At 43.6% G+C, this 26292-nt stretch overlaps 1 protein-coding gene across 1 annotated transcript in view; it reads left to right on the plus strand.

The window, feature by feature from the left end:
- The first annotated feature begins 8966 nt into the window (after positions 1–8966).
- Positions 8967–26292, plus strand: part of LRRC9 (leucine rich repeat containing 9) — a 64001-nt gene continuing 46675 nt past the window's right edge. The window contains 11 exon segments of the mRNA XM_033172138.1: positions 8967–9016; positions 12215–12309; positions 14265–14483; positions 15385–15525; positions 18158–18221; positions 19729–19799; positions 21275–21457; positions 21762–21917; positions 23906–24114; positions 25346–25477; positions 26039–26215. Coding sequence (XP_033028029.1) covers positions 12253–12309; positions 14265–14483; positions 15385–15525; positions 18158–18221; positions 19729–19799; positions 21275–21457; positions 21762–21917; positions 23906–24114; positions 25346–25477; positions 26039–26215 — 1409 coding nt within the window. The 5' untranslated portion in view covers positions 8967–9016; positions 12215–12252.

Below are 26292 nucleotides of genomic sequence, written 5' to 3' on the forward strand. Positions count from 1 at the left end.
CTGTCCTTCTAGTGAGCACTCAGGGCCGATTTCCTTGAGAATGGATAGGTTTGATCTTCTTGCAGTCCATGGGACTCTCAAGAGTCTCCTCCAGCACCATAATTCAAAAGCATCAATTCTTCGGCGATCAGCCTTCTTTATGGTCCAGCTCTCACTTCCGTACATTACTACTGGGAAAACCATAGCTTTAACTATACAGACCTTTGTCGGCAAGGTGATGTCTTTGCTTTTTAAGATGCTGTCTAGGTTTGTCATTGCTTTTCTCCCAAGAAGCAGGCGTCTTCTAATTTCGTGACTGCTGTCACCATCTGCAGTGATCATGGAACCCAAGAAAGTGAAATCTCTCACTGCCTCCATTTCTTCCCCTTCTATTTGCCAGGAGGTGATGGGACCAGTGGCCATGATCTTAGTTTTTTTGATGTTGAGCTTCAGACCATATTTCCAGCAAAATATAAAACCATAATAAAACGTCAAACATTAAAAACTTCCCGATGCAGGGCTGCTGTCAGATGTCTTCTAAAAGTTGTGTAGTTCTTAAAACTCCTTGACATCTGATGGGAGGATGTTCTGCATGGAGGACGCCACTGCTGAGAAGGCCCTCTGCCTGGTTCCCTGTAACTTCACTTCTTGCAGCAAGGGAACATACCCTCCAACATTTCTCAGATGAAAAAAGAGACACGTTGAGCCAATTGCAACCTCTCTGCTTAACCTACCTCACGGGATAGTTGTAAAGAAAAAAAATGTGTGAGGTAAGGGATCGTGTGCAACGCCTTCCACAGATAAATGGAATGAAATAAGATTTCAGCTGTAATCTTCCTTGAGTCCCTGTCAGAAAAAAGGCAGGATATAATCAGAATAAAAATATATTGGAAACTCTGAGAATGATCAGGAACATACAAGAGAATAAATCATACTGAACTCAGCAGGACTTGCTTCTGGGTAAAAATGCTTAGGATTGCAGTGTAAGGCTGCCCAGTCTTACCCATTTACCTGTGAGTAAGCTCCATTGAATATAGTGGGACTTACTTCTGAGTATACAGTGTCAGGTTCCATTTCCAATAAAGGAATCAATACTCCCCCGTGAAGAAATGGCTGGCTGCTGAAGCGTTGCAGTCAAAGAATTTAAAGTGGATTGGTGACCTTTTCCTTCAAAATTATAGGAGGAGTGCAGAGATTTTATTTTCTGTATAAACAGGACTCAGTTTTTGCACCAACACACCTCAATATTGTGTTCCTGGGGCCACCCCCACCCCCCACCCCCACACTATCCCCCTGAGATTAAGACCTCCTGCTCGGGATGTCTAGAGCCTATGGGGTGGGGTGTTGTTTAGGGGTTTTGTTGGAGTCAATATTCAGTTTTGGAGATGCATTCTTTTTTGCTATTATTCGGATTATATTTTTGTATTTTTACCATAAGACCTTGTTTTGACTTGTAATGTTTATTATACATTTACCGAGGTGTTTTCATTCATTTTCTGTTCATTTACATTTTGTTACATTTTTGTAAGAGTTAAAGCAAATAGTGTAATTTTGCTGAGCATGTTGAACATGGTTTAACTATGTGAACGCAAGCATGCAGATGAAATGATGGCAGTGATTTGCTTTTGAAGCAATGCAGATGGAGGGAGACTTTGTGAGGCAAAGAGCAGAAGGGGGTGGGGAGGGGTTGGTTGGTGGAAAAGCAATCTGGGCAGCAGCTTATGAAATTTTGCTTTTTAAAAAAAAATCAATTCATGTTTGTTCAGATGAGGAAGTTGTTTGTTCTCCAGAAAAAACAACAGCATTGTTGCCTGGATTTTTGCTTTGGCTGCCACATGAATGCCAAGCCCATTGCACACTTGTCTGGTCATTTTGGCTACTGTTCCCTTTATGTAGAATTCACATTTCAAAAAAACAAAAAAGGATGTGAATTGGACCTAGACATGAGATTGTCCGGATACTCCTCCCACTCACAGAACTGGTAGCAAAACCAACGTTCTGGCAGTGCAATATGGTTTGGTGTCTCAGCCAGGCAAAACAAAAGGCAACAAATAATTAAGCCATTTACACCAATCATCCTGTCGTTTGGGATTAGATTGCATATCCTACTGCAAGGGGAATGAATGTGCCAGACCGGAGATCATTTATTTAATAAGAGCTTGGCATTGTGCTACGTTAGCTCCTTCTCAAGTTATTTTAAGGGAGCTGTTTCTATTGCTTCCCGTGAGGTAGGTCATTAAATAGTTGCTTCAAAGTCACATTGCCCTGTTCTAAAGCAGGTAAGGTCATCTAAGCTGTCTGGATGGCAGAGCGGACCAAGGCTGATCCAAATTCCTGAGAGGAACAGCAGGATAGGTGTAACTGCAGTCCTTCCGTCACCAACATGGTACTTGTGGGCTCAAGGGGGCCCTTGAGAACATCTCCTGGCACATGCGAAGCCTCTGAGCCCACCTCTAGGCTTGCTTGCCCCATTTGTCAAGGGGTTGCTGAGGTTGGTTTACTTTTTCGCTTCCTTGAAGAGGAGAAGGAGGAAGTTGCAAGAGTGGCACTCTGTCTCAAAGCTCAGACTAGTACCCAAGAAGCTGCATAGAAACTGAGTGACCAAGGACTCAGCTACACAGCTGCAAATAAAACGCTTTAAATGTGTTGGGAGGTGCATTATACAAACGTGACACTAGATGGCGAAAGTGAGCTATGCCAAATTCCATGTATTTTTCAAAATGTTTTTTTTTAAAGCATTTTCACAGCATTTTTAAAATATGTGCGTCGATTCCACCCAAGAGTGCAGAAAGGGAAAGGGAGCTAGGAGGGAATGATGAGCAATCTGGGAGAATCACCGAATCGTAAAATTGTAGAGTTGGAAGGGAACCTCAAGGGTCATCTAGTCCAGCCCCCTGGAGGGAAATGATGATGAACAAGAGGAGGGCACAGCAAAAGGAACTCTTTGTTTATGTGAAAAACTGCTCTGAGAAGTTTCTTTAGCCCAAACTTTAAAAAAAAAATTATTTTAATTTCCATTCCTCATTCATTACAATCCACATTTACATCACATATAAATATAGATAATAACGATAAAAAAGAAATATACATATCTTCACCCACCCTTTTCCCTTCACCCTTATCGCTTCCCTCCACCTCCAACTCAATTTCCTTTACTCTTTACATTGTTGTCAACTTGCATTCCTTACTTCATCTTATCCTTCATCTTATCCTCCCCCCCCCTTTATGGGATACTATTTTACCTTCCTTTAAACACTACTTTATATACTTGACATTTTAATCTAGGCACACTAGCATATTGTTTTTTGAGCAGTATTTTGCCAGATACTCTTCATAATATTTCCATTCATTTTTTAACTTTTGATTAGACTAATTTCTTATTGCCGCTGTTAATTTAGCCGAGGTTAAATATTCATTTAATTTGTTGGTCCAATCTTCCTTTGTTGGGGTCTTCTGTGATTTCCAATTCTAAGAATCAAACTTTTTTTTTTAACCTCTCAAAATTATTTGGCCGCCAGCTGAGGTGGCTTTTAAAAGGGATTCAACACATTTGTGGAGGATGAGCTTGTCAATAACTATTAACGATGAGTAGCTACATGGAACATCCATGTACAGAGGCAGTATACCTTTGGATATTAGATGTTGCAAATAAACGGCAGAGGAATGCCTAGGCTGGTGCTGGAAACAGAATATTTATTTGCGAATGTACTTGGCTATTTTGGCTGTTAAGGAACCACATTTGTTGGCCCTCTAGATATTGCTGAACTACAACTCCCATCATCCTTGACCATCAGCCATGCTTGGCGGGGCTATTGGGAGATGGCATTCAACAACATCTGGAATGCAACAGGTTCCCTGTGGTCAGTTCCAAACGGGGGGGGGGGGGTCAGAAGTCTCTGGATAAATTGCCCGATTGTTTCAAAATGTTGCTTTGGGCAAGTTTTCCATTCGAGCTCCCGAACTTCCTACTCCATCTGCCTTCTTCCCCCACTGTGTACCGATTTTGTAGCCCAGCCAAAAAGCAATCAATTCTGCAGACCACTCTGCAGCCATCTTGCAGCAACCTTTTACCGTAAACGGTGTTAGTGGATACCATGATAGCAGGAAGAAAGCCGCTCCGAGGAGGCCTGGTTATAGCTGGATCTTCCTTCCCTGCACAGACAAGTCAATTAAGATTCTGTTTCGTCTGAGAAACCTGATTGCAGAGTTCCACACTAGGCAGCCTATTTTTGTTGTTTCATCTTCAAAAGAGATCGAGAACTGCCAAAGGGAACTCTGAACAGGGAGGAAATAAGATGGCCCAAATATTTTCCAAGCCGTGCATTTTTAAGGGAAGCTGCCCTGACCTCCTTACCTTGACCCTTTTAATTTGTTTAATAAATGTACAGACAAAATTAAAAACAACAATAACAAAGCAAACCTTTTTGCAGCTAGTGCACTGGCTCACAGGACCTGAATATCTATGTCAAGAAGCAAGAGAAAACAAAATTAAAAATTAAAAAAAAATTCCTTCCAGTAGCAGATCCTGAAGTTCCTTCCAGTAGCAGATCCTGAAATTGAGACTCCAGTACTTTGGCCACCTCATGAGAAGAGAAGACTCCCTGGAAAAGACCCTGATGTTGGGAAAGATGGAGGGTGCAAGGAGAAGGGGACGACAGAGGACGAGATGGTTGGACAGTGTTCTCGAAGCGACTGGCATGAGTTTGGCCAAACTGCGAGAGGCAGTGGAGGATAGGCGTGCCTGGCGTGCTCTGGTCCATGGGGTCATGAAGAGTCGGACACGACTGAACGACTGAACAACAACAAAAGCAGTCGTTAACTGTCGCCAACAGGTTTCCCACACCTATCAGCCAATCACCCATTCCCACCACCCTTCTGAGTAATACCCCTCCCCACTCTCTCACTATATATAAGGGTCTGGTGACTTCTGTTTCAGTGTATCTGAAGAAGTGTGCATGCACACGAAAGCTCATACCAAGAACAAACTTAGTTGGTCTCTAAGGTGCTACTGGAAGGAATTTTTATTTTGTTTTGACTATGGCAGACCAACACAGCTACCTACCTGTAACAAGAAGCAAGAGAGTTTGCATTTGGTTCCTGTGGTCAGCTGTGCAGGGCAAAAAGGGAGTGCGTGGGTCACTGAACTGGGTTATTGCAATGCGCTCTGCATGGGGCTTCCCTTGTAGACGAACCAGAAACTTCAACTGGCTCAAAATGCAGTGGCCATTTGGGATCAACCTAAGTCTTGTTTTGAAACAGCTGCACTGGTAGCATCCCTGAAATGGAGACCTAAACTAAATTATAGTCATGAGCTTGCTTCTTCTCAGGACCAATGCAGAGTGGAACATAATGGATGTAGTATCTCCCATTGATGGAAGTGGGCATTAATAATGCTGGAAGGGCTTGCCTCCCTCTTTTCTCTCTTTCAAAATGGTCTTACTGCTGTTTTCTTCTGACACTGTTCCACTGTGTTTCAGAGCCCCTGTATAACACTGAGCTGTGTTTTAAATTTGCATGCTCTTAACAGCAGGCCCAAGAAGCAAAATCAGTGGCTGATTTGCACCTTGATTTATTCTAAGAAATCTGATTGATTTTTTTCAGTTCAGACTAATTTGTTACGGCACTGCTCCCCGAAGTGTGGTGCACGTACCCCCAGGATACATGAAAGGGTTTCAAAGGATATATAGCAGAATTTCTGTATTTTACTTTATCATAGGTTTGTTCTTTTTTAGCTGCGGAAAACAATTCTGAGATAAAATAGTATTACGAAAACTAACCCCAAATTACCTTTGCCCAAGATGGGATGCACCATAGAATCATAGAATTGTAACCCCATTTGGATTTTTGGTATAAAAAGGAAAATCGAATTAATCTATTTGGGAAAATATTGCCTAACAAAAAGTAGAACAGTTGGGTGTCATTCTAGAGTGAATATTTTGAATAATTTCTTTTATGTAGCCGACAGATGGAAAAATCAGAAATCCCTTTCATTTTTATTTTATTATTTTCTTCTATTTTCCCCCCTTTTCTCTTGGTGTTTTCTGTTCTGTTTCATTCCTTGTTTTTATTAAGATCAGTCTCTTTTATCATATGGTATTATGATAAAGCTTTAATAAAACTCCGTTTAAAGTAAATTTTAAAAGAATTGTAGCATTGGAAAGGATCCCAAGGGTCATCTAGTCCAACCCCGTGTAACGGGTAAGCCTAAACTGTATGGAACATGTTGATTCCCACCATTGTCTCATTCATCTGCACCAACCTTTGCCAACCTGGTGCCCTCCACTTATTTTGGACCTCAACTCCCATCAGCCCCAGGCCAGCACGATGCTAGCACAGCGACGCCCCAGGAATGACCAGGTGCAAAGTGGACAGGTCCCCTATACGTTTCTAAGGTTACAAAGCATTAATTGTGCACCTCTAATTTAGTACGAGCACAATAAAGGATTTACTGATAAGGGAGGGATAGAGGAACTTGCAAAGCAAATCACGAAAATGGACAGGAGATGCAATATGTGAATAACAGTGACATCTGGTGATGTGTAAAAGTACTGCCAGGCAATGTGCAGGTTAGCTTTGCTTCTCACATCTAAAGGGAGGAAGAACTCCTGATGAGCCTGTCGTTTTTGCCTGAGCAGCCTTCCCCAAGCTGGTGCCCTCCAGATATTTTGGAAAGCAACTCCCACCAGCCCAAAACCATGCACACTTACTCAAGAGTAAACCCTACCAACTTAAGCAGGACATGCTCACAGCTAAGTGACCAGAACTTGCCTCGAGGGGCAACCAAAATCGATCAAGGGGATGAAGTGAGGAAAGGTTGCAGCGGTTGGGACCTTTTAATTGGGGGGCGGGGAAGAGAGATGTATAAAAGGGGACATGATAGAGGTGTGTAAAATGATGCATAGTGTGAATAAAGTGGCTAGAGAGACATTTTTCTTCTTCATAATACAGTGGTACCTTGACTCTCAAACTTAATCCGTTCCGGAAGTCTGTTCCAAAACCAAAGCGTTCCAAAACCAAGGCGCGCTTTCCCATAGAAATTAATGCAACATGGATTGATCCGTTCCAGACTTTTAAAAACAACCCCTAAAACAGCAATTTAACATGAATTTCACTATCTAACGAGATCACTGATCCATAAAATGAAAGCAATAAATTATGTACTGCAGTCACACAATCAATCAGTAGCTGAACTGGGTTCCACACAGTCACAAAAACAAAAGCTGCAAAAACAAAAACGCAAAATAAATAGCAAAAACAGACAGAACTCAACATAACACTCAAAAAGGAAGTATAGCACTCAAATAGGAAACATAACACTCAAAATGGAGCACGTTTGGCTTCCCAAAAATGTTTGCAAACCATAACACTTACTTCTGGTCAAAAAAAATAAAATAAAAAATTCCTTCCAGTAGTGCCTTAGAGACCAACTAAGTTTGTTCTTGGTATGAGCTTTCGTGTGCATGCAAGCTCATACTAAGAACAAACTTAGTTGGTCTCTAAGGGGCTACTGGAAGGAATTGTTTTATTTTTTATTTTGTTTTGAATATGGCAGACCAACACGGCTACCTATCTGTAACTTACTTCTGGGTTTTCAGTGTTTGGGTTCCAAGCTGTTTGAGTACCAAGGCGTTTGAGAACCACCACGGTACAACTGTACTACAATTCAGGGTCTTCCTATGAAGCAGGATGCTGCAATATTCAGGACAGACAGAATTAATTATGTGCTGTGTGAAGAAGTATTTTAACAATGGAATTTGCTCCCATGGCAGGCGGTGATAAGCACCAACATGGGCGCCTGTAAAAGAGGACGACACAAAATCATGGAGGAAAATAAGGCTATCGGTGACTGTCCGAGGCAGTATGGAAGAAGGTGCAAGGCTGGTGAAGGACGCCAGTGCTGGCTTCTGTTCTTATCACTTTATCCTCTTTGTAAATCACTTTTGAGTTTTGTGGTTTATTCTTAATAACCAATTGTTTTGCCACAAAAATAAAATGGGGAAAAATTGCCTGAGGCTGCCTAAGATTTTATAGATGTATGCAGTTTTTTAAAAATTAATTTTGTATTACAATCTATTACATTACATATTACACCTTATATCCGTACAATGCATTGTATTACTCATTTCACATTCTTATCCCTTTGTCCCACCACCAATTCCCATTTCCCCTTCATTTCTAATACCTTCTAACTCCATTGATTAATTTTCACTCATTTACTTCCCTCCCCCTCCAACTTGACTTCCTTCTAATACAGTATCTGTAAGATCTTGCATTCCAAATATCTCCTCACTTACATTATTGATTCTATATTTACTAAATTATTATATTTATATTTTATATTGTATACTTCATATTTTTAATCTAGGCATAGTAGCATATCTTCATCCTCTTTGTAAACCACTTTGAGTTTTGTGGTTTATTCTTAATAACCCATTTTTTGCCACAAAAATAAAATGGGGGGAAATTGCCTGAGGCTGCAGCCTGAGATTTTATCAATGTATGCAGTTTTAATTCTATTAATGCATGCTTGTTTTTTCGTTTTTATGTCTGTTTTTAGCGAGTCTTGCTTTTGCTTGGAAGCCGCCTTGAGTCCCGCTTTTTTGGGGGAGGGAGACGGTGTATAAACAAATAAAGATATAATAAATTATTATTATTATTTTACCTGGGAGCAAAAACAAAGCAAACAACCCCCATTGCAACCTTGCCTGCCTTTCCCTCTTAATGAACCTGCTCCAGACCTTCAAACCCACCCGCCCCGGAACACCTGTCCCGCAAGACTCAGGTAAGACCGCGCCCTTTCGGGCGAGAGCGGCGAGCGAGGTTGAATGGAAGCTCCTCCCCGCCGCTCCATTCATTCCTTCCAGTCTGCGCGTGGAATCCCGTGACGCCACACACGCCCCTGCCTCCCTCTCGACGCTGGTTGGCTGCTGCTAGGCAGCGGGCGGGGAGAGAGGAGGAGTGTTGCCTAGGCGACGGCAGGGCCCGCTCACTATACACAGCCCGGCCTCGCTTCAGCCAGCATCTCTCTGGGCTCCAGGTAGGTTGAGCTGCTGCCAGGGAGGAGGAGTGGGTTACCTGCCGTTGCTAAGCAACTGCCTTGCACCTCCTCCCTCCCCCATATCTGGCACCCCGCCCGAGAGAGGGAAGGGACTGACCTCGCTGTTAACCCTGTTTCTATTTCCCCTTCCCATGGGGTAGCTGCATTGCACATCCTGTTCCTTGCCCTATGCAAAGAGGGGTTGCTTCTCGCCGCAACTTAGGAGAGCATGCATGAAATTTCTTACCCCGGATTAGTTACCCCGCTTTAACCCACTGTTTCTTAAAAAAAAAAACCAAAACAAAACTGAGGTGCTGCAGCACAGTCCTGGCCATGTGGGGTTACTGGCTTGTTTTGCTTTTGCTGTGTTGCGTATTTTCTGTTTTCTTTACGTGTTGTGAACTTCCGATGAAGGGCAGCATACAGATGTAATAAATAAGTAAAATAAACTTTAAAATGTCTACTCCGAGGCAAGCCCTTTTGATTTCAGTGGATGTTACTCCTGGGTAAGTGGGGTTAGGATTGCAGCTGTTGTAGAAAAGAAGGTGGGCATTTTTGCTGCACTTTGGGGGCATTTTTTTTTTTTTTAGTGTCCCCTGAAACCGGATTTCCACACCTGCGTCCATACCTCATTTTATTTCTATCGCTGCCTTTCCATGGTTGCAACTGTGCTCACAGCCAAGATGGGATTTAGTTTGCTGCTTAAAGGAATTTGTAACGGCCTTATAAAATATAAAACAAAACCCTCAGGTTTGAGTTGGCTGGAAGCAAGCGGAAGGGGACGGAATGAATGGAGATTGTGACCCGTGTCAGTGATTGTAGGTGTGGAATCATAATATATTGTTAAGGAATGCTCCTTTGTTTTGGATTGTTTAATGGGAGTTCTTTTGGAATATTGTTGTTTTAAAGTTCTTTCCAGGTTTGCCATGTACTGCAAATTTTAGCATTATTAATAATAGTGATAACATACAGCCTTTTGGGTGTGTCACTGTTATTTCTGTATTGCAGATTTCTTTGGTGGAGGGGGGGGGCAAGGGGAAATAGTTGTGTGCCTGAGGTCACCAGGTGTTTTTGTGTGTGACATTTCAGTGAGGAATTTTGCATCTCACATCCTTGGACGCTGTGCTATGTGTGTTTAACAGTGTCTTCAAATCCACTGGAAGCAAACTGGAAGGAAATATAGGGCCTTCTCTGTGGCAGCTCCTAAGCTGTGCAACTCCCTCCCCGAAGAGGTGTATCTGACACCGTAGAGTCAGAGAATTGTAGAACTGGAAGGGAGCCCAAGGGTCATCTAGTCCAACCCCGTGTGTTTGAATTCTCTCCTGTTTTTCATTAAATCATTATTTATTCTTATGCTGCTTTTTGTTCCCCATGGTCCCCGAAGTTGTGAATACTTGGAATATAATCAAAAAACAGTAAAACACAATGCAAATAATCAAAATCTCCGTATATGCACACACACATAAATATTTAACAGTGGGGAGGGTACACATAATAGCCTAGTTTTTGGGGGGGAATGTATGAAAAAGTCTGATCATCAAAATACAGCAATGGAAGAGACAGGTGCACTTTATGAGGTGGAGAATTCCAGAGGTTGGGAGTTGCTATGGAGTCCTGCGTATCCTGCCACCATTTTCCATTCTTGGTAACATGGTTGTAATAGTAGAGTCCTTTAAGTTCCTGGGCTCTATAATTTCTTATAACTTAAATTGGTCAAGCAACATCAATAGTATTATTAAAAAGGTCCACCAGAGGCTGTATTTCCTGCGTCAACTAAGGAAATTTAAATTGTCCCAGGAGGTGTTGATCCAATTCTACAGAGGCATCATTGAAACTGTTCTCTGTAATTCTATAACAGCTTGGTATGGTACAGCCTCCAAGAGAGACAAGAAAAAGCTCCAACGAGCTGTAAGAATTGCAGAAAGGGTAATTGGTGTTAGCTTGCCTTCAATAGAGACAATTTATGCTACCCGAGTTAGGAAGAGAGCAGAGAGAATTGTAGCAGATCCTTTACATCCCGGTCATCATCTGCTTGATTTACTTCCATCTGGACGTCGCTACAGGACTTCATATACAAAATCGGCCAGGCACAAGAATAGTTTTTTCCCTTGTGCCATTAAATTGTTAAATTCGTAGTTGTATAGCTTAAGGGGAGGTAAAATATGGGCGGGGTTTCTTTGCTTCTTTGTATTGTGAGAGGAACAGTGTCTGTATGTTTACATTGCAATGTAGCCGAAACAAATTCCAAGTATGTTGGAAAATGTACTTGGCCAATAATAAATTATTCCTATTCCTATTCCTATTCATTTAACTATTGTTTATATGGCTTAATATTAAAAAAAATGGAGGAGGGAGCCATGTGCTTTAAATGTATGGTGCATATGTGACCTTAGACTGAGGAAATAGAATAGGGCAGAAAGGTTAACACCGCCCCCTCCTACCTCTGCCTGATCCAATTTTAGTGTCCCTGCAGCTCTTTCCAACTAAATGTAGAAATACCAGGAGATCCAGTGGAAATGGTTCATCTTTTGGGGGCCTGCAGGAAGCCCCAGAAGCTCCTCTCTCCAGATGTAAATAGGAGTGGTGTGGCAATATATACCACATGGTCCTTCCCCTCCCCCTCCTCCCCCTCTACCACCTCCCTCACCACCCTGGGGATGGGAAAGCTGGGAATCAACTCTCCACATGAACAGAGCTCCCTGCATGTATAAAGGTAGCTGCTTGGTCCTCTCTGACACATGCAGGATGCCTGGAGATCATCCCCCATCCCCTGGGTGCACCCAGGTGAAGCAGAACCACAGGACTTGTGGACATTTGAGCCACAACCGTTCCGTTCCCCTCCCAATTATTCTTCCACACTGATTCCCCACTGTCTTTGACTCACAGGCTTTGCCAGCTTCTGGAACTGGAACTGAGAACATGTGAACTGGCACAAAATCGGATGGGACAGGAGGGGAGATGAGATTCTCCCCCATGTCCTCACTTTTGTGTTATCTAAAGAAACAGGCTTTCCCAAACCTGAAATACATAATTTTTCTCTTGGTTCTGTAGACTGTTTCATGTGGGCCTATCAAGGTGATGTCTCTGGAAGTTAACATTATTGATCACTGTCTTTCCCGTTTATTCTAAGATCAGTGGCTTTGACATTTATGTGTCCGGTTTCTCAGCAGATAATTATTTTGCTGTTCTCTTGTCTAGATCCTGTGCTATGACCATTAAGCTGCAATGCTCAGAAGATGATCCAAAGTGATAATCAAAACCAGACTCCTTCCGAAGAAATAGTTAAAGAGCTGGTAACTCTTTGATTTATTATTGTAATTGATTGTATAGTTGATCATATTTTATTTGACTGTGTTTTTTTTCTGAATGTGATTGAGGTCTAGGGTACTTTGACCTTCATCTAAGAAACATTAGAAGTGCCCTTTTGGCTCAAACTAAGTGTGATGAAGATAAGGAAAGTATGATGGAGTGTTTGGTTTTTAAGATGTTGAAAAATGTATGTAGGTTGTGTATGTTTTGTCGGAAATATGTGTATGTATTATAATTTGAAACATTAAAATAAAGCATTTTTATTTTAAAAAAAAAAAAACTAACTAAAACTTCCTGATACAGATGTCTTCTAAAAGTTGTATAGTTCTTTATCTCCTTGACATCCACAGGGAAGGTGCCACTACCGAGAAGGCCCTCTGCCTGGTTCCCTGTAACTTTGCTTCTTCGGCGATCAGCCTTAATAATAAGAATAAGAATAAGAATAAGAATAAGAATAAGAATAATAATTTATTTATACCCCGCCCATCTGGCTGGGTTTCTCCAGCCACTCTGGGCGGCTTCCAACAGAATATTAAAATACAATAATCTATTAAACATTAAAAGCTTCCCTAAACAGGGCTGCTTTCAGGTGTCTCCTAAAAGTCTGGTAGTTGTTGTTCTCTTTGACATCTGGTGGGAGGGTGTTCCACAGGGCGGGTGCCACTACCGAGAAGGCCCCCTGCCTGGTTCCCTGTAACTTGGCTTCTTGCAGTGAGGGAACCAGCAGAAGACCCTCCGAATAGGACCTCAGTGTCCAGGCTAAGTGCTGGGGGTGGAGATGCTCCTTCAGGTATACTGGGCCGAGGCCATTTAGGACTTCAAAGGCCAGCACCAACACTTTGAATTGTGCTCGGAAACATGCCAGGAGCCAGTGAAGATTCTTTAGGACTGGTGTTATATATGGTCCTGGCGGCCACTCCCAGTCACCAGTCCAGCTGCTGCATTCTGGATTAGATATAGTTTCCAAGTCACCTTCAAAGGTAGCCCCATGTAGAGCGCATTGCAGTAGTCCAAGCGGGAGTTAACTAAAGCATGCACCACTCTGGCAAGACAATCTGTGGGCAGGAAGTCACAAGCTGGGGAACCAGGATGCTCCTTCCTATGGATGTTTATTTGTGTTCAGTAGGTGGCAGCACACGCCCAAAAAATTGTACCTAAAAGGCAGAGAGCCAATTTGACAGAAACTGCCTGTGATATCCACTCAATACTGCCCACTCTTATAAACAGTGTAAACTTTGATTTGCACTAACACCAGCCCTGTGTGAACTGCTTTACCAGAGGTCCTCTTACATTGTGCTGTTGGGATGGCCCATCACATGGGAAATTTTGTGTGTGTGTGTGTGTGTGTTTGTGGTCTCCAAGGAAGGTGCGAAAGGTCCTCACAAATGGCTCCCCTAGAATTAAGCACAACAGTAGTTTGGGTTAAATTCAGCCTTGGCTGCTAATTCCCACTGGACTCTATCCGTCTGACACACAAGGTTTGTGAACAGCTGAGGAGCATCATGGGAGAAAGATGGCAGAACCTCACTTGTTGCTCACACAATTAAGGGGCTGCTAAGCCTTCTGATTGTCTCCGCTTTGGGAGAAAAGTGGCTGAGATGCTTAAGAGCGGTGGGAGGTCATTTGTGATCACATTATATTATTTAATTCATTTGTAAACTGCCCTTCGTCTGTAGATCTCACCATGATATTCTGATATGTGAAGGCCAGGTTGGGCTGCCCGTGGCCAATCCTAGCATAAAAGACCAGAAAGCTAGATGGCTTCGGAGCTTCCTGCCCTCAGTTACTGAGTAGCTGTTGTAAGTTTGTTGTGATCAGAAGAAAGTTGGTGCTAGAAACATAGCCAAAGACAGCAATGACACATTTTGGCATGTGCTTGACTAAACATCATGTAGAAGGAGGTCAGTAACAGTGGTTGTCTCTATCTCTCTTCTTCCAGTGTACCTGTAATGGACTGTCTTATGACAGAATTGACCTAGAGGGATCTTCGGTGAGGAGCCTGGAGATGTTTTTCTCCGGCTACCCCAGAATAGTAGGCCTGTCACATTTCCCCAATTTAACGAGGCTGGTTCTCGTCAGACAGGCCATCCAAGAGATTTCTGATCTGCAGTACTGCCTGGTACTTAAAGAGCTATGGGTGGCCGAATGCTGCTTGACAGTAAGTGGGCTTAATAGGCTTTTATTTTAGCCTTTTATTTTCCAGTGGGCAAGGAAGTGTGGATGGGCCCTTCACCCGCTGGCTTTCCCTCTCGTTTTGAAGTCCAGGAGTGTGTGCAGGGGGTGGGCTGAGGGGGTGAAAAGGGTAAGGGAACTGAGTTTCCTGGAAAAGAACATGTCTGATTGGCTGGCTGGAACATCTTTTGTGGGCCTGCGATTGGTGGGATTTCCCCTGACAAGGTAATTTTACTCAAGTGTGCACTTTCCCCCCCCTTTTTTGGTTGGTGCTTAAGAATGACGCACGCTCAGTGCTGTCAAGTATTCCGTTTCCCCCGGGATTCTCCCTTATTTCAAGCAGTTTCCTGGTGCTCTCCCTTATTTTTTATTTCCCTTAAATTTCCCGTTTTTAATGGAAGCAGCTCCTCCCCTGCTGGCCAGGGACTGGGTGGGAAGACCTCACCTACTTGGAGAGAAAAGCCTCAGCCCTCAAAGCAAGTGGGAGCCGTTTCCCATGCTTACAGGGGGGTGTATTTCTCCCCCTGCATCAGCCCCTATCCGTTGCTGCCGAGCCCCTCAGCCGGCCAATAGGGTTAGCTGGTGGGCGGAGCCTGGCTGCCTTTGAGCAGCTGCTGCTTCCTGTCCTGTTTTGATGGGATCAGACAAAAAGACGATGGGGCTCCATCGCGTGGAGCACATGGCTGCCCTCCTCTTTGCTGGCTGCCCTCCTCTTTGCTCCGCTCCGAGCCCGAGGCCGCTTGGAGTTTACATTGATGCTCCGCCCACTTTTGCTTCTGGCTCCGCCCACCACTGACATGTGACTGTCCCCAGGATAGGTGAGACTGCTGATCCCTTATTTTCAAATCCGAAACTTGACAGCTATGCGCACGCTCCCTTTTTTTCAGAAGATTGATGGTTTGCAAAGATGTGCTTTGTTGCAAAAGCTTTACCTCTACTGCAACATGATTTCAACTATTGAGAATCTGGAGAAGCTGACAAAGCTGGAAGTTGTTTGGCTTAATGGGAACCAGATTAGAGAAATAGAGGTGAGCTTGGGGTTTTGTTTGTTTGTTTTGGCCATTAATTCCTGTCTGACTCTTCTGGTTGGGGCAGGACAATTTGTGCATGTTATCACAGTGATGCCACAAGCACCTTCAAATAGGTGTCCTTGGGAGCCAGTGCAGTAGAACGTTTAGAGTTTGGACTAGGACCAGGGAGACCATTGTTCAAATCCCCACTCAGCCATGAAGCTCACTGAGTGACCTTGGGCCACTCACTGCCTCTAGACCTTCCTCACAGGGTTGTAAGGATTAAATGAGAAAGGAAGGAACCCCGCACACTAGGGCTGGGCGATACCTGGTTTTCAACACCACGATATATCACCAGCTGAACATCGTGATATATCGATATATCACAATGTCTGAAATAAGGATGGAATTACATAGAGGCAAAGTGCAGGGCTGGGCTATATGTGCTTTTCAACTTTGCGATATATCACCAGCTAAACATCGTGATATACTGATATATCCCAATGTCTGATATAAGGATGGAGCTCTGTAGAGGCTTTGGTTGGCTTCACGGTTTCCCCCACATTGTGATATTTGCATAGCACACCCACCAACCCGCCCACACCATATATTTCCAGGTCAAAAATTACGAAATTAATATCATGATATGGACTTCAAACCGGTTTTGAATGATTTATCGAGAAATCGCCTAGCCCTAATGCACACCGTTTTAAGCTCCTTGGGTGAAAAGAAGGGATATAAATCCAGTAAATTCAATTCAGGGATGGCCCAGCCAACATTCATCTCCTGTGTCCTGTTTGCCCAGGTAGTGTTGAGAAGCTTCATTTCAATTGTAGGTGTGCTAAATGATCTGGAACTTGCTGAGCAATGTGTGTGACAGCTGCATAAGGTCCTTGCATAACAATGCAATCTTGGCTAGACACAGAACAGTCAAAAACTACTGAGCCTCTTGCCGATCAGAAGGTCGGCGGTTTGAATCCCCGTGACGGGGTGAGTTCCCAACTGCTCCTGTCAACCTAGCAGTTCGAAAGCACGCCAAAAGTGTGAGTAGATAAATAGGTACTGCTCCGGCAGGAAGGTAAACAGCGTTTCCATGTACTGCTCTGGTCTCGGTGTTACATTGCGCCAGTCATGCTGGCCACCTGACCCGGAAAAAACTGTCTGCAGGCAAACGCCGGCTCCCTTGGCCTGTAAAGCGAGATGAGCGCCGCAACCCCAGAGTTGTCTGCGACTGGACTTAACTGTCAGGGGTCCTTTACCTTTTTACTCTTGAGAGAGGCTTTGCCTCGTTTTTCCCCACTGTCATCTCTGGGTCAGACAAGCTTTCCAGGTTTTTGAAATAATACCAGACCTGCTTACCAGAGCCAGAAACTTGGACATGTGTATTTTACAAATCTCAATCTTGTTGGCAATTCTTGGGGGCTCGGGAGTGGACAAATCCATGGTCTGTGTTCAGTCAGTGGGGGGGGGGGAGCACACCCCAAGATAATGTTTTTCACTTAGGGAGGCTTATTCAGATTGCAGCCATGTAGTTTACAGACTCTCAGGGTACGGTCTGAAGGCACATGGGGGCACCAGTTTGCTTAAGCTAAGGAGTCCTAGGTCTGGTTTGTGCTTTGGATTAGTGGCTTTCCATGAAGCACAATTAGATTGCCTTGGGTTCCATGATGGAAGAAAAGGTGCCATATAAATGCAAGGTGTAATATAAATGCAATATAATCACATACACAGTTACCTTGGAGTAAATCCCATTCAGCTGAATGGTGCTTACTTCTGAGGTCGGCGGATCCAATCCCTGAGCTCCCGTTGCTCTGTCCTAGCTCCTGCCAACCTAGCAGTTCGAAAGCACACCAGTGCAAGTAGATAAATAGGTACCACTGTGGCGGGAAGGTAAACAGTGTTTCCGTGTGCTCTGGTTTCCATCTTGGTGTTTCTGTTGCACCAGAAGCAGTTTAGTCCTGCTGGCCACATGACCCAGAAAGCTGTGGACAAACGAAAAGCGATATGAGCGCTGCAACCTCATAGTCGACTTTGACTGGACTTACCTGTAACCGTCCAGGGGTCCTTTACCTTTACTTCTGGGTAGACATACCGGTATATACGATTGTGCCCTTCAGCTGATTTTTAAAATTGTCATTCTGTCTTTCCAGAAAACCCAGTGAACTGTGGTTCAGTAGCAGGGGGAGACTATGGGCCTATAACTGAGGATTCTCACACCCAGGAATTTTTTAAGGAAAGCCATTAGACTACATTTAAGCCCAAGAGCACTAGTGAAGAGGTAGAGAAACACCTAGACTCTTTGTTGTCCCTCTGAAAGTTGTTATCAAAGGGTCATGTGGCACCGTAAAGACTTAAGAGATTTTTTTATCGATAAGCTTTTCTGGGCTGGAGCCCACTTGCTACTTTTAGAAGTGCCACAGAATTTATTTATCACGGCATATTAGATGTGCAATTTGATGTTAACATTTCCAAAAGCGTTTGTTCTGCTAACGTAAGTTGGCACATGTCATGTCTGAAGAACTAAACTTGATTGATTAAAAACCTCATCATTCTGTGATCAGCACTGTCTCCCGACAGGAATAACCCTATATTTATTAAAGCTTTGAGGTATTCTGTGACCCTGAGGTCTGTTCCTTACAAATGTTTACAGGGGCTGAGTACGCTGCAGAAGTTGAAGGATGTCAATCTCGCGGGGAATTTAATTGGCAAGATTGGTAGGTGATGCTTTTTAAAATGTCGAGACACGTTTCTGCACAGCTGTTTTCAAAATTCCATATACGTAGTTGCGGAAAGTATAGAGGACAAGTGGGAATCTGGGCAGTTTTGTAAATGATACTGGGAGAGAAGAGGAAAGCTGCTGTGCTCTAGAACCATTGAGGCAAAGGCAAGAAGAGACTGGGGACTCTCCAAAGCCCACTCAGCGGTTTCTGCACCATCGTTTGCTGCTCAGGCTAAAGATGGAACGCATGTGCCTTTCTTTGTTATAGTGGGCTTGCCGATCAGAAGGTCGGCGGTTCGAATTCCCGCGATGGGGTGGGCTCCCGTTGCTTGGTCCCTGCTCCTGCCAACCTAGCAGTTTGAAAGCACGCAGTGCAAGTAGATAAATAGGTACTGCTCTGGCGGGAAGGTAAACGGCGTTTCCGTGCGCAGCTCTGGTTCGCCAGAAAGCGGCTTAGTCATGCTGGCCACATGACCCGGAAGCTGTGCGCCGGCTCCCTCGGCCAGTAAAGCGAGATGAGCGCCGCAACCCCAGAGTTGTCCGCGACTGGACCCAATGGTCAGGGGTCCCTTTACCTTCAATACTCTTCTAAATTCTTCTTAGCAAACATTGCTGGACTCCTGTCTCTCATTGGCTCTAGTCAAATTGAGCAGATGATGGGAGTTTTAGTTGAACAACATCCAGCTCCCTACACTGCCTTAAAAGAATGAGAAGCTGGTGCATTCTCCTTCCCAGTGGAAATAATGGGATATGAGAAGAAAGTTGGATACTTCCCACTCCTTCTGCTTTGCACCTGTCAAGGCTTTGGAAATGTCTGTGGGTTGTCCTGCCCTGGTTTTGGTGGCTCCTTGAAGACTCACAACTGCCTTATGGCATAAGACATTTTGTGGATGAGAGTCCACTTTATATGGCAATGTGGTGTGATCCTTGGCTGCAGGTACTAAGGAGTGCACTTAAATCCATCCTGCGAACCACCCTGAGACCTGCAGGTATAGGGCGGTACTGTATATGAATTCAATAAATAAATGAATTTTTAAAAATCCAATAAAGAGGATTCTGGTCCACGAAAACTTATGTAATAATTTGTGAGTCTTTAATGTGTGACAGGACTCGTATTTGCGGCGACACGGGCAAACACAGCTACTGTTCTCAGAGCAGGATGCGACAGTCACACATGCATTAGGCATGTACCTGTTAGGTGTTGTTTCAGCGCATCAGCACAGGCCCTTCCGTAGGGCAGACCCTACAGCTAAAGTGCCTCTCTTCTCCCAAAGAATCCTGGGAACTGTAGTTCCACGCTCGCGAAGCTACAGTGCCCAGCATCCTTGACAGACTACGGTTCCCAGGATTCCATGGGTGTTGAATGTGCTTTAAATGGATGGTGTAGATCTGCCCGTATTACAGTTGGCCAGGAGTCCTTGGAATGCAGCTAAGAAGAGAGTGTTGGAACAGGAACAAGCCCTGTCACACGTTGTTATTTTCTTCTGTTGTTTTCTTTTTAGGATATCGCTTGGATCCCAGTGCAAATATAGAAAAATTAAACCTGTCCGGCAACCGAATATCATCCTTTAAGGTCTGTGCTGGATTCTCCCTTCCGGGGCTCATGGTGCTCAAGCTAAATCCCTACCCACTTAGTTTATTTATTTATGTACTTACTGCATGTGTGCCATTTCTATCCTCCTGCCCCTTCCTCCCGAAAGAGCCCAGGGGACCAAACGTCAACATGTTTAAAAAAATAAAATTTAAACTAAAATCCAAAAGATATTTTGGCCATTAAAAAAAAATCTACAAATATTTTGAGTAAAACATTTAAAGGCAATTGGGTACCGTCAAGGTTGCTAATGTTAAGTTTGCCATGGCCACTATAAAGCTACCCTGCGCTGAGGTCTCACCTGTGGCTCCTAGAAGCTGTCAGCATGCGACGGTGGCCACACGCCAGGAAATGGCTCTAACCGGCTGCCTATCTAAGGTGAGGGGAGCTGATGGATCTCAAACCCTCAGTGAATTAGGGATTTCCCCTGCATGTGAAGACAGGCTCCAGCAGATTGAGCAGAGTAGACCAAGAGTGGGTCCAGCAGTCAAAGTTGGTTTAAAAGGCTTAATGCTGAACAGGGTGGATTTGATTTAAATCAAATTGATTTGAATCATGATTTAAATCACTAGTCAGTAAGACTTGATTTAAATCACCCCCCCCCCCAGAAAGACTCATTCTTGCTGGTGTAATCTTAATATTTACAACCAGATGAAGGTTTCATTTTTGGAATAATAAATTTTCAGAGTAGTTTTTACAGTTATATCAAAAATCACTGATTTGGTTAGACTATTAGAAATGCATGGACTGATAATTATGAAATTATTGTGAGGTATAATAAGTTAACTGTTTATATTTGGACAACTTCTTTGCTTTATTGGAAGGAGAAAAATAATCCTTCATAACAATTTAAACAGTTTGTTTAACTAAAGCAATAACATTTTAGTATATGTTTCCGTATTTATTAACTGATGTGGTTAAACAATTTTTTTTAAAAAAAACAGACTGAGTTTTAGCACACGCGAAAAACTTTATCAAATCTTTATTTCCTGATGAATAGCATTTGGACTATAATGTAACTTACGGTAAATATAAAACTATCTTTGGAAAGATTTCCCCCCCAAAAGCATTTTATTTTAAAAATTCAATTTAATTTTTTTAAAAAATCCAATTTTATTGATTTGTTTTTTAAAAAACAACTGATTTTTATCCACCTTGGTGCTGAAGTCACACACACACCCCCCCCAAATCCTCTTGCCCCTTCAAGATTTCTCTGGCAGATAAAACGCAGGGGGGTGAGATCCAACTCATTCTGACGAAGTGCAAAGACTTCTCTTCCCTCCTGCGACACCCTATGCTCCACCACCGCTGAGCAGATTTTGTGGGGCTGGAAGTGTTAGATGGCGTGAGAAGCAGATTTCTGTGAGTCGACACAGTTGGATCTCGCCCAGAACATCTCAGGAAATGCGATGCGCTGGGAGGGATACAAACTTGTTTGTCCCCGCTTTTCTCAACAGGAAATAACCAATTTGGCAAGGCTGCCTCGTTTAGTCGATCTCTGCCTGAACGACCCCCAGTATGACCCCAACCCAGTTTGCCTTCTTTGCAATTATGCGACGCACGTCCTGTATCACATCCCTCAGCTTCAGAGGCTCGACACATACGATGTATCCTCCAAACAAATCAAGGAGCTGGCAGAGGTCAGTGGAGACTCCTTTCTCATAACTTGAATCCATTGGTTTGAGTCTCCTAGACTCCAGAGCAGGAGAAAACAAGCTTGCTCCATCTTCCATGGGACAGCCCTTTAAGAATTTGAAGATGGCTGTCCTATCTCATCTCAGTCTCGTCTCCAAGCTAAACGTACCCAACTCCCTCAACCGTTCCTCACAAGGCTTGGTTCCCAGACCCTTGACCATCTTGGTTGCCATGGGTGGTTTTTGTGACATTGCGCGATGACTGTTCCCTCCACATTCCCCCGTTTGGTTTCCCTTTTGTCTTTCGAAGACCATGGTGATGAAAAAGGTCATGTTCTACAACATGCGCATCAAGAGCGCCCAGCGGCAGCTTAATGAGGAGCTCGAGAAGCTAAAGGAGAGGAAGCACAAGCTGCAGAAGCTGCCGGAAGACCGCATAAAGCATTTCAGCTACAACATCAAAAATGTAAGCAAAGCCGTTGGCAGCATCAGCCAAGTGCGTTTGGGTTGGGCCCTGGGACTGGGGGTTTTAGCTGCCATGAGCTTGGATTTTAGGTGTGCTCACATTTCCACCTTAGAGGGAAGGGGCGTTGTCTCCCCCCTGCACCCCAGCCATGCATTTCACAGACCTCCCCCCACCCCACCCCGTTCAGGTCAGCATGGCTTCAGTTAAGTTTTCTGTTTGTGTGCAACCCCAGGGAGAAGTGACAGAGCAGGGGGTGCCTTTAACCTGTGCAAAACTGTTTGCACTGGTTAGAAATTTTAGGACTCCAAGTGGTGTGAAGCTGGTTTGAGAAACCAGTATCTTTTTTTTTTTAATTGATACAACAACAAAAAAGAAAGAAAACACAGATACAGAATTGCACACAAGAATAACAATAAACACAAAACTTTCCTAACAAGCAATAAAACATAACAAACAATAAAACATAAGTTGGTCTTAACATTATAGACCCGACCTCCCGTCTATTGCTTAATTCAATTTCGTATCATTTATTGCCAATACACACTTTTATCATATTTTAACATTTTCTTAATATATCTTAACTCTTATGTCTAACTTGACATATGTCCTCGAACGCTGCAACAGAGTTTAAACTACTGTAATTATATTTAAAATATTATTTGAAAACCTCCCATTCTGAAACAAATTCCCGTTTTGGTTTATTCTTTATTTTTTTGTGATAGACCATCTGATTCGGCATATTCTGTCAGCTTTTGGGTCCATTCATGTATAGAGGGAATTTCAATACTCTTCCACTTTGCCGCAATGAGAACTTTTGCTGGCTGTCCCTGCAGTGTATAAAAAAGATACCCTTCATTTTTTGTGGAATATCCAAATCTGTACTGTTAACTCCCAGGAGATATGCCTCTGGTTTTTCTTTTTATATATATAAAGGAGATCATTAGCATTTTTTGCAGTTCTGAAACTAGTATCAAACAGTATCTACAAAGTTTTGGGTCATGTTGTGAGATTGAAAACCTGGCACTGGAAATACAGTTGACTGCACAGTAAACGGGAGTGTGAGCACAGATTTTGTCTCCAGTTGGCTCTCTGACCCTGTCAGTTCCTGCCTAGTTGTTAGGGCAGGATTACCCACCCACCCCAGAATGAACATTTGAGCCAGTCCACTGAAATTTCCCCACCTTTTCTCAAATACGAAAGGCCATCTCAAAGAGATGGGCTTTGTGGTTCTTCTGATAGCTGCTCAGTCTTTGGACTTGGGAAATCAAAGGCCACATTATGTTAAGCACACTTTATTTTTAAAAAGCATGCTTAGCGTTGGCCACCTGATAGTTCTGGAAAAAAACAGCGGGGGGGGGGGGGCAGTCCAGAGCCAGTGTGGTGTAGTGGTTAAGAGCGGTAGACTCGTAATCTGGTGAACCGGGTTCGCGTCTCCTCTCCTCCACAGCTGGGTGACCTTGGGCTAGTCACACTTCTCTGAAGTCTCTCAGCCCCACTCACCTCACAGAGTGTTTGTTGTGGGGGAGGAAGGGAAAGGAAGAATGTTAGCTGCTTTGAGACTCCTCCTGGGAAGTGATAAAGCGGGATATCAAATCCAAACTCTTCTTCTTCTTCTTCTTCTTCTTCTTCCAGAAGAAGACCACAATGCAAGGAGGAGGCAGTGTTAACTCTTTCCTTCTAACACTCCCCCCCATCCCCCTCCTGTTTGCTATTTGCTCTCAAAGGTACTGCTTGTTTCAGAGAAAAAAGAAGAGCAGACTTTTCAATGGGAGAATTTTGTGGAGACCGGAAGTTTAAGCACTTCCTGTGTGTTTTGGTCCCAATCTGGATTGATGCCAATGTGCAGTTGCTGCTTCTGAAAGAAAACAACAACACCCAAGTGTTCAGTGCTTTGTATGCTTTTAAATAAAACAAAAGGCATGCTTAACATAAAGCATAGTGCAGCCCTAAAGATTGCACCTTCTTTTCATCGTTTCCTTTCCCAACAGCTGGAACGTGAACTGGTGGACCTGCAGGCCTCCGGCAAGATACAGGCGAGCAAAGCTATTTCGAGCCAAAACCTAGGCTGCGAAAAATCCGACGAGGAAGCGGAGAGCCCGGATGAGACCCCAGAGGAATCGAGCCTTGAGCAGTGGTTTCTGCATAAATTGGACGCCCTCAAAAGAAGAGTGAATTTCTGGAGCAAAAAGCTAGAGGAGTACGTGCGTTTCAGGAAATGTTCACGGGTGCTGCTGTTTGAGTAGGCTTTGGGTTTGGAGGTCTTGTGCTCACTGCCTACACCTGGGGTGACATGCACGGTGGGGTTTCTCTTCCCCTTTAATCCTCCCTCAGCTCCTCCTTTACTTTTCTTGCCTCTGGAGGGTGCCTCATATGAGAAGGCTCCTAGCATTAGGCAAACTTGTGTGTCCTCTAAAAACACAACTAACAAACAAACATTAAAAACTTCCCTATACAGAGCTCCCTTCAGATGTCTTCTAAAAGTCAGATAGTTGTTTACTTCCTTGACATCTGATGGGCATAGCTGTCAACCCTCCCTGCTGTTCCCCACTGCTATATACATAGCTGTCAACCCTCCCTGCTGTTTCCCAATGCTATAATACCGGTCCTGAGAGATCTACATTGGCTCCCAGTACGTTTCCGAGCACAATTCAAAGTGTTGGTGCTGACCTTTAAAGCCCTAAACGGCCTCGGTCCTGTATACCTGAAGGAGCGTCTCCAGCCCCATCATTCAGCCCGGACACTGAGATCCAGCGCCAAGGGCCTTCTGTCGGTTCCCTCACTGCGAGAAGCAAAACTACAGGGAACCAGGCAGAGGGCCTTCTCGGTAGTGGCGCCCGCCCTGTGGAACGCCCTCCCATCAGAGGTCAAGGGAATAAACAACTACCTGACATTCAGAAAATTCCTGAAGGCAGCCCTGTTTAGGGAAGTTTTTAAACTGTGATATTTTAAATGTATTTTAATGTTTGGTGGAAGCCGCCCAGAGTGGCTGGGGAGACCCAGCCAGATGGGCGGGGTACAAATAATAAATTATTATTATTATTATTATTATTATTATTATTATTATTATTATTATTATTTCCCGCAAAAAAAGGGAAAGGTTGACAGCTATGCTGATGGGAGGGTGTTCCACAGGGCCGGTGCCACTACCGAGAAGGCCCTCTGCCTGGTTCCCTGTAACCTCACTTCTCGCAGTGAGGGAACTGCCAGAAGGCCCTCGGAGCTGGATCCCAGTGTACTGGGCTGGAGGATGTGGGTGGAGACGCTCCTTCCGGTATACAGGGCCAAAGCCATTTAGGGCTTTAAAGGTCAGCATCAACACTTTGAATGGTGCTCAGAAACATACCAGGAGCCAATGTAGATCTTTTAGGACCAGCTGGTATTTATTGTGGTCCTTCCAACCAAGACAGATCCTGCTCCTTTTGTTGCAGAGTTGAAGCGGTTTATCAGGGAGAAGTCAAGAAGAAGAAGAAAGCCAGTAGTTTGGCTGTCCAGTTTTTGCTGACTGAACTCGAAACAGTGGGAAACACCCGTTTTGAAGAGGGCTCCCCCAGCGATGCCTGGTACAGCTATTTTGAGATACTGTATTTATTTTTAAAAGGTTAGTTCTTAACACCTCTTCATATTTCCACAGAAGTCTCGTAAGTACACACAGAGAAGACAAAGGAATTCAAACATTTAGAAACACTCAAAAAACAATTCTGCTACAGATGGGAGGAATAGACAAAATGAAACACAAAGCCCACATTCTTCATTCATTCATTTTTATTTCTGTTTGTGAAATGGCTTCCTACGAAGCCTCTTAAAACGACTATCAGAAATTTATCAAAATAAATCAAGATACATCAAAATGCAGCACAATTACAGCATATCACAAAACAACACATAATTCAGTCATCAAAACCGTTCACTAATGTGCCTCAATGTGTTCCAACGTCAATTTGCAATTTCATCCAGTATTTTCTGTTCCGTTGCAATTGGCTTATTGTGCACAAGTCTTTCTTCTGTTTTGCCATCCACTGACATACAAACTGACATTTTTAAATATTTGTATTATAGTGCACAATAGATGCACTTACCTCAGCCGTCAACAGCATCAAGGTCCTCTGTTTTCTTAAACACAGGTTTAATTCCTGCTATGAATTGATTCTATCCCGATTTTGCGCCTTGGACTTCAAAACCCATGGCATCACAGGAGTGAAAGTGAATCGCGTCATTAGGGTGCACAACCGGATTCTGAGGCTGAAATTTGAAGAGAAGTTTCAGCACTTTTTGGACAAAGAAGATTTAAATGAGTTAATGTAAGTGGGTTTTTCTTTATCTTTTAGAATCATAGAATCATAGAGTTGGAAGAGACCCCAAGGGCCATCCAGTCCAA

This window comes from Lacerta agilis, chromosome 1 (assembly GCF_009819535.1).
Source record: "Lacerta agilis isolate rLacAgi1 chromosome 1, rLacAgi1.pri, whole genome shotgun sequence".
Classification (NCBI taxonomy): Eukaryota; Metazoa; Chordata; class Lepidosauria; order Squamata; family Lacertidae; genus Lacerta; species Lacerta agilis.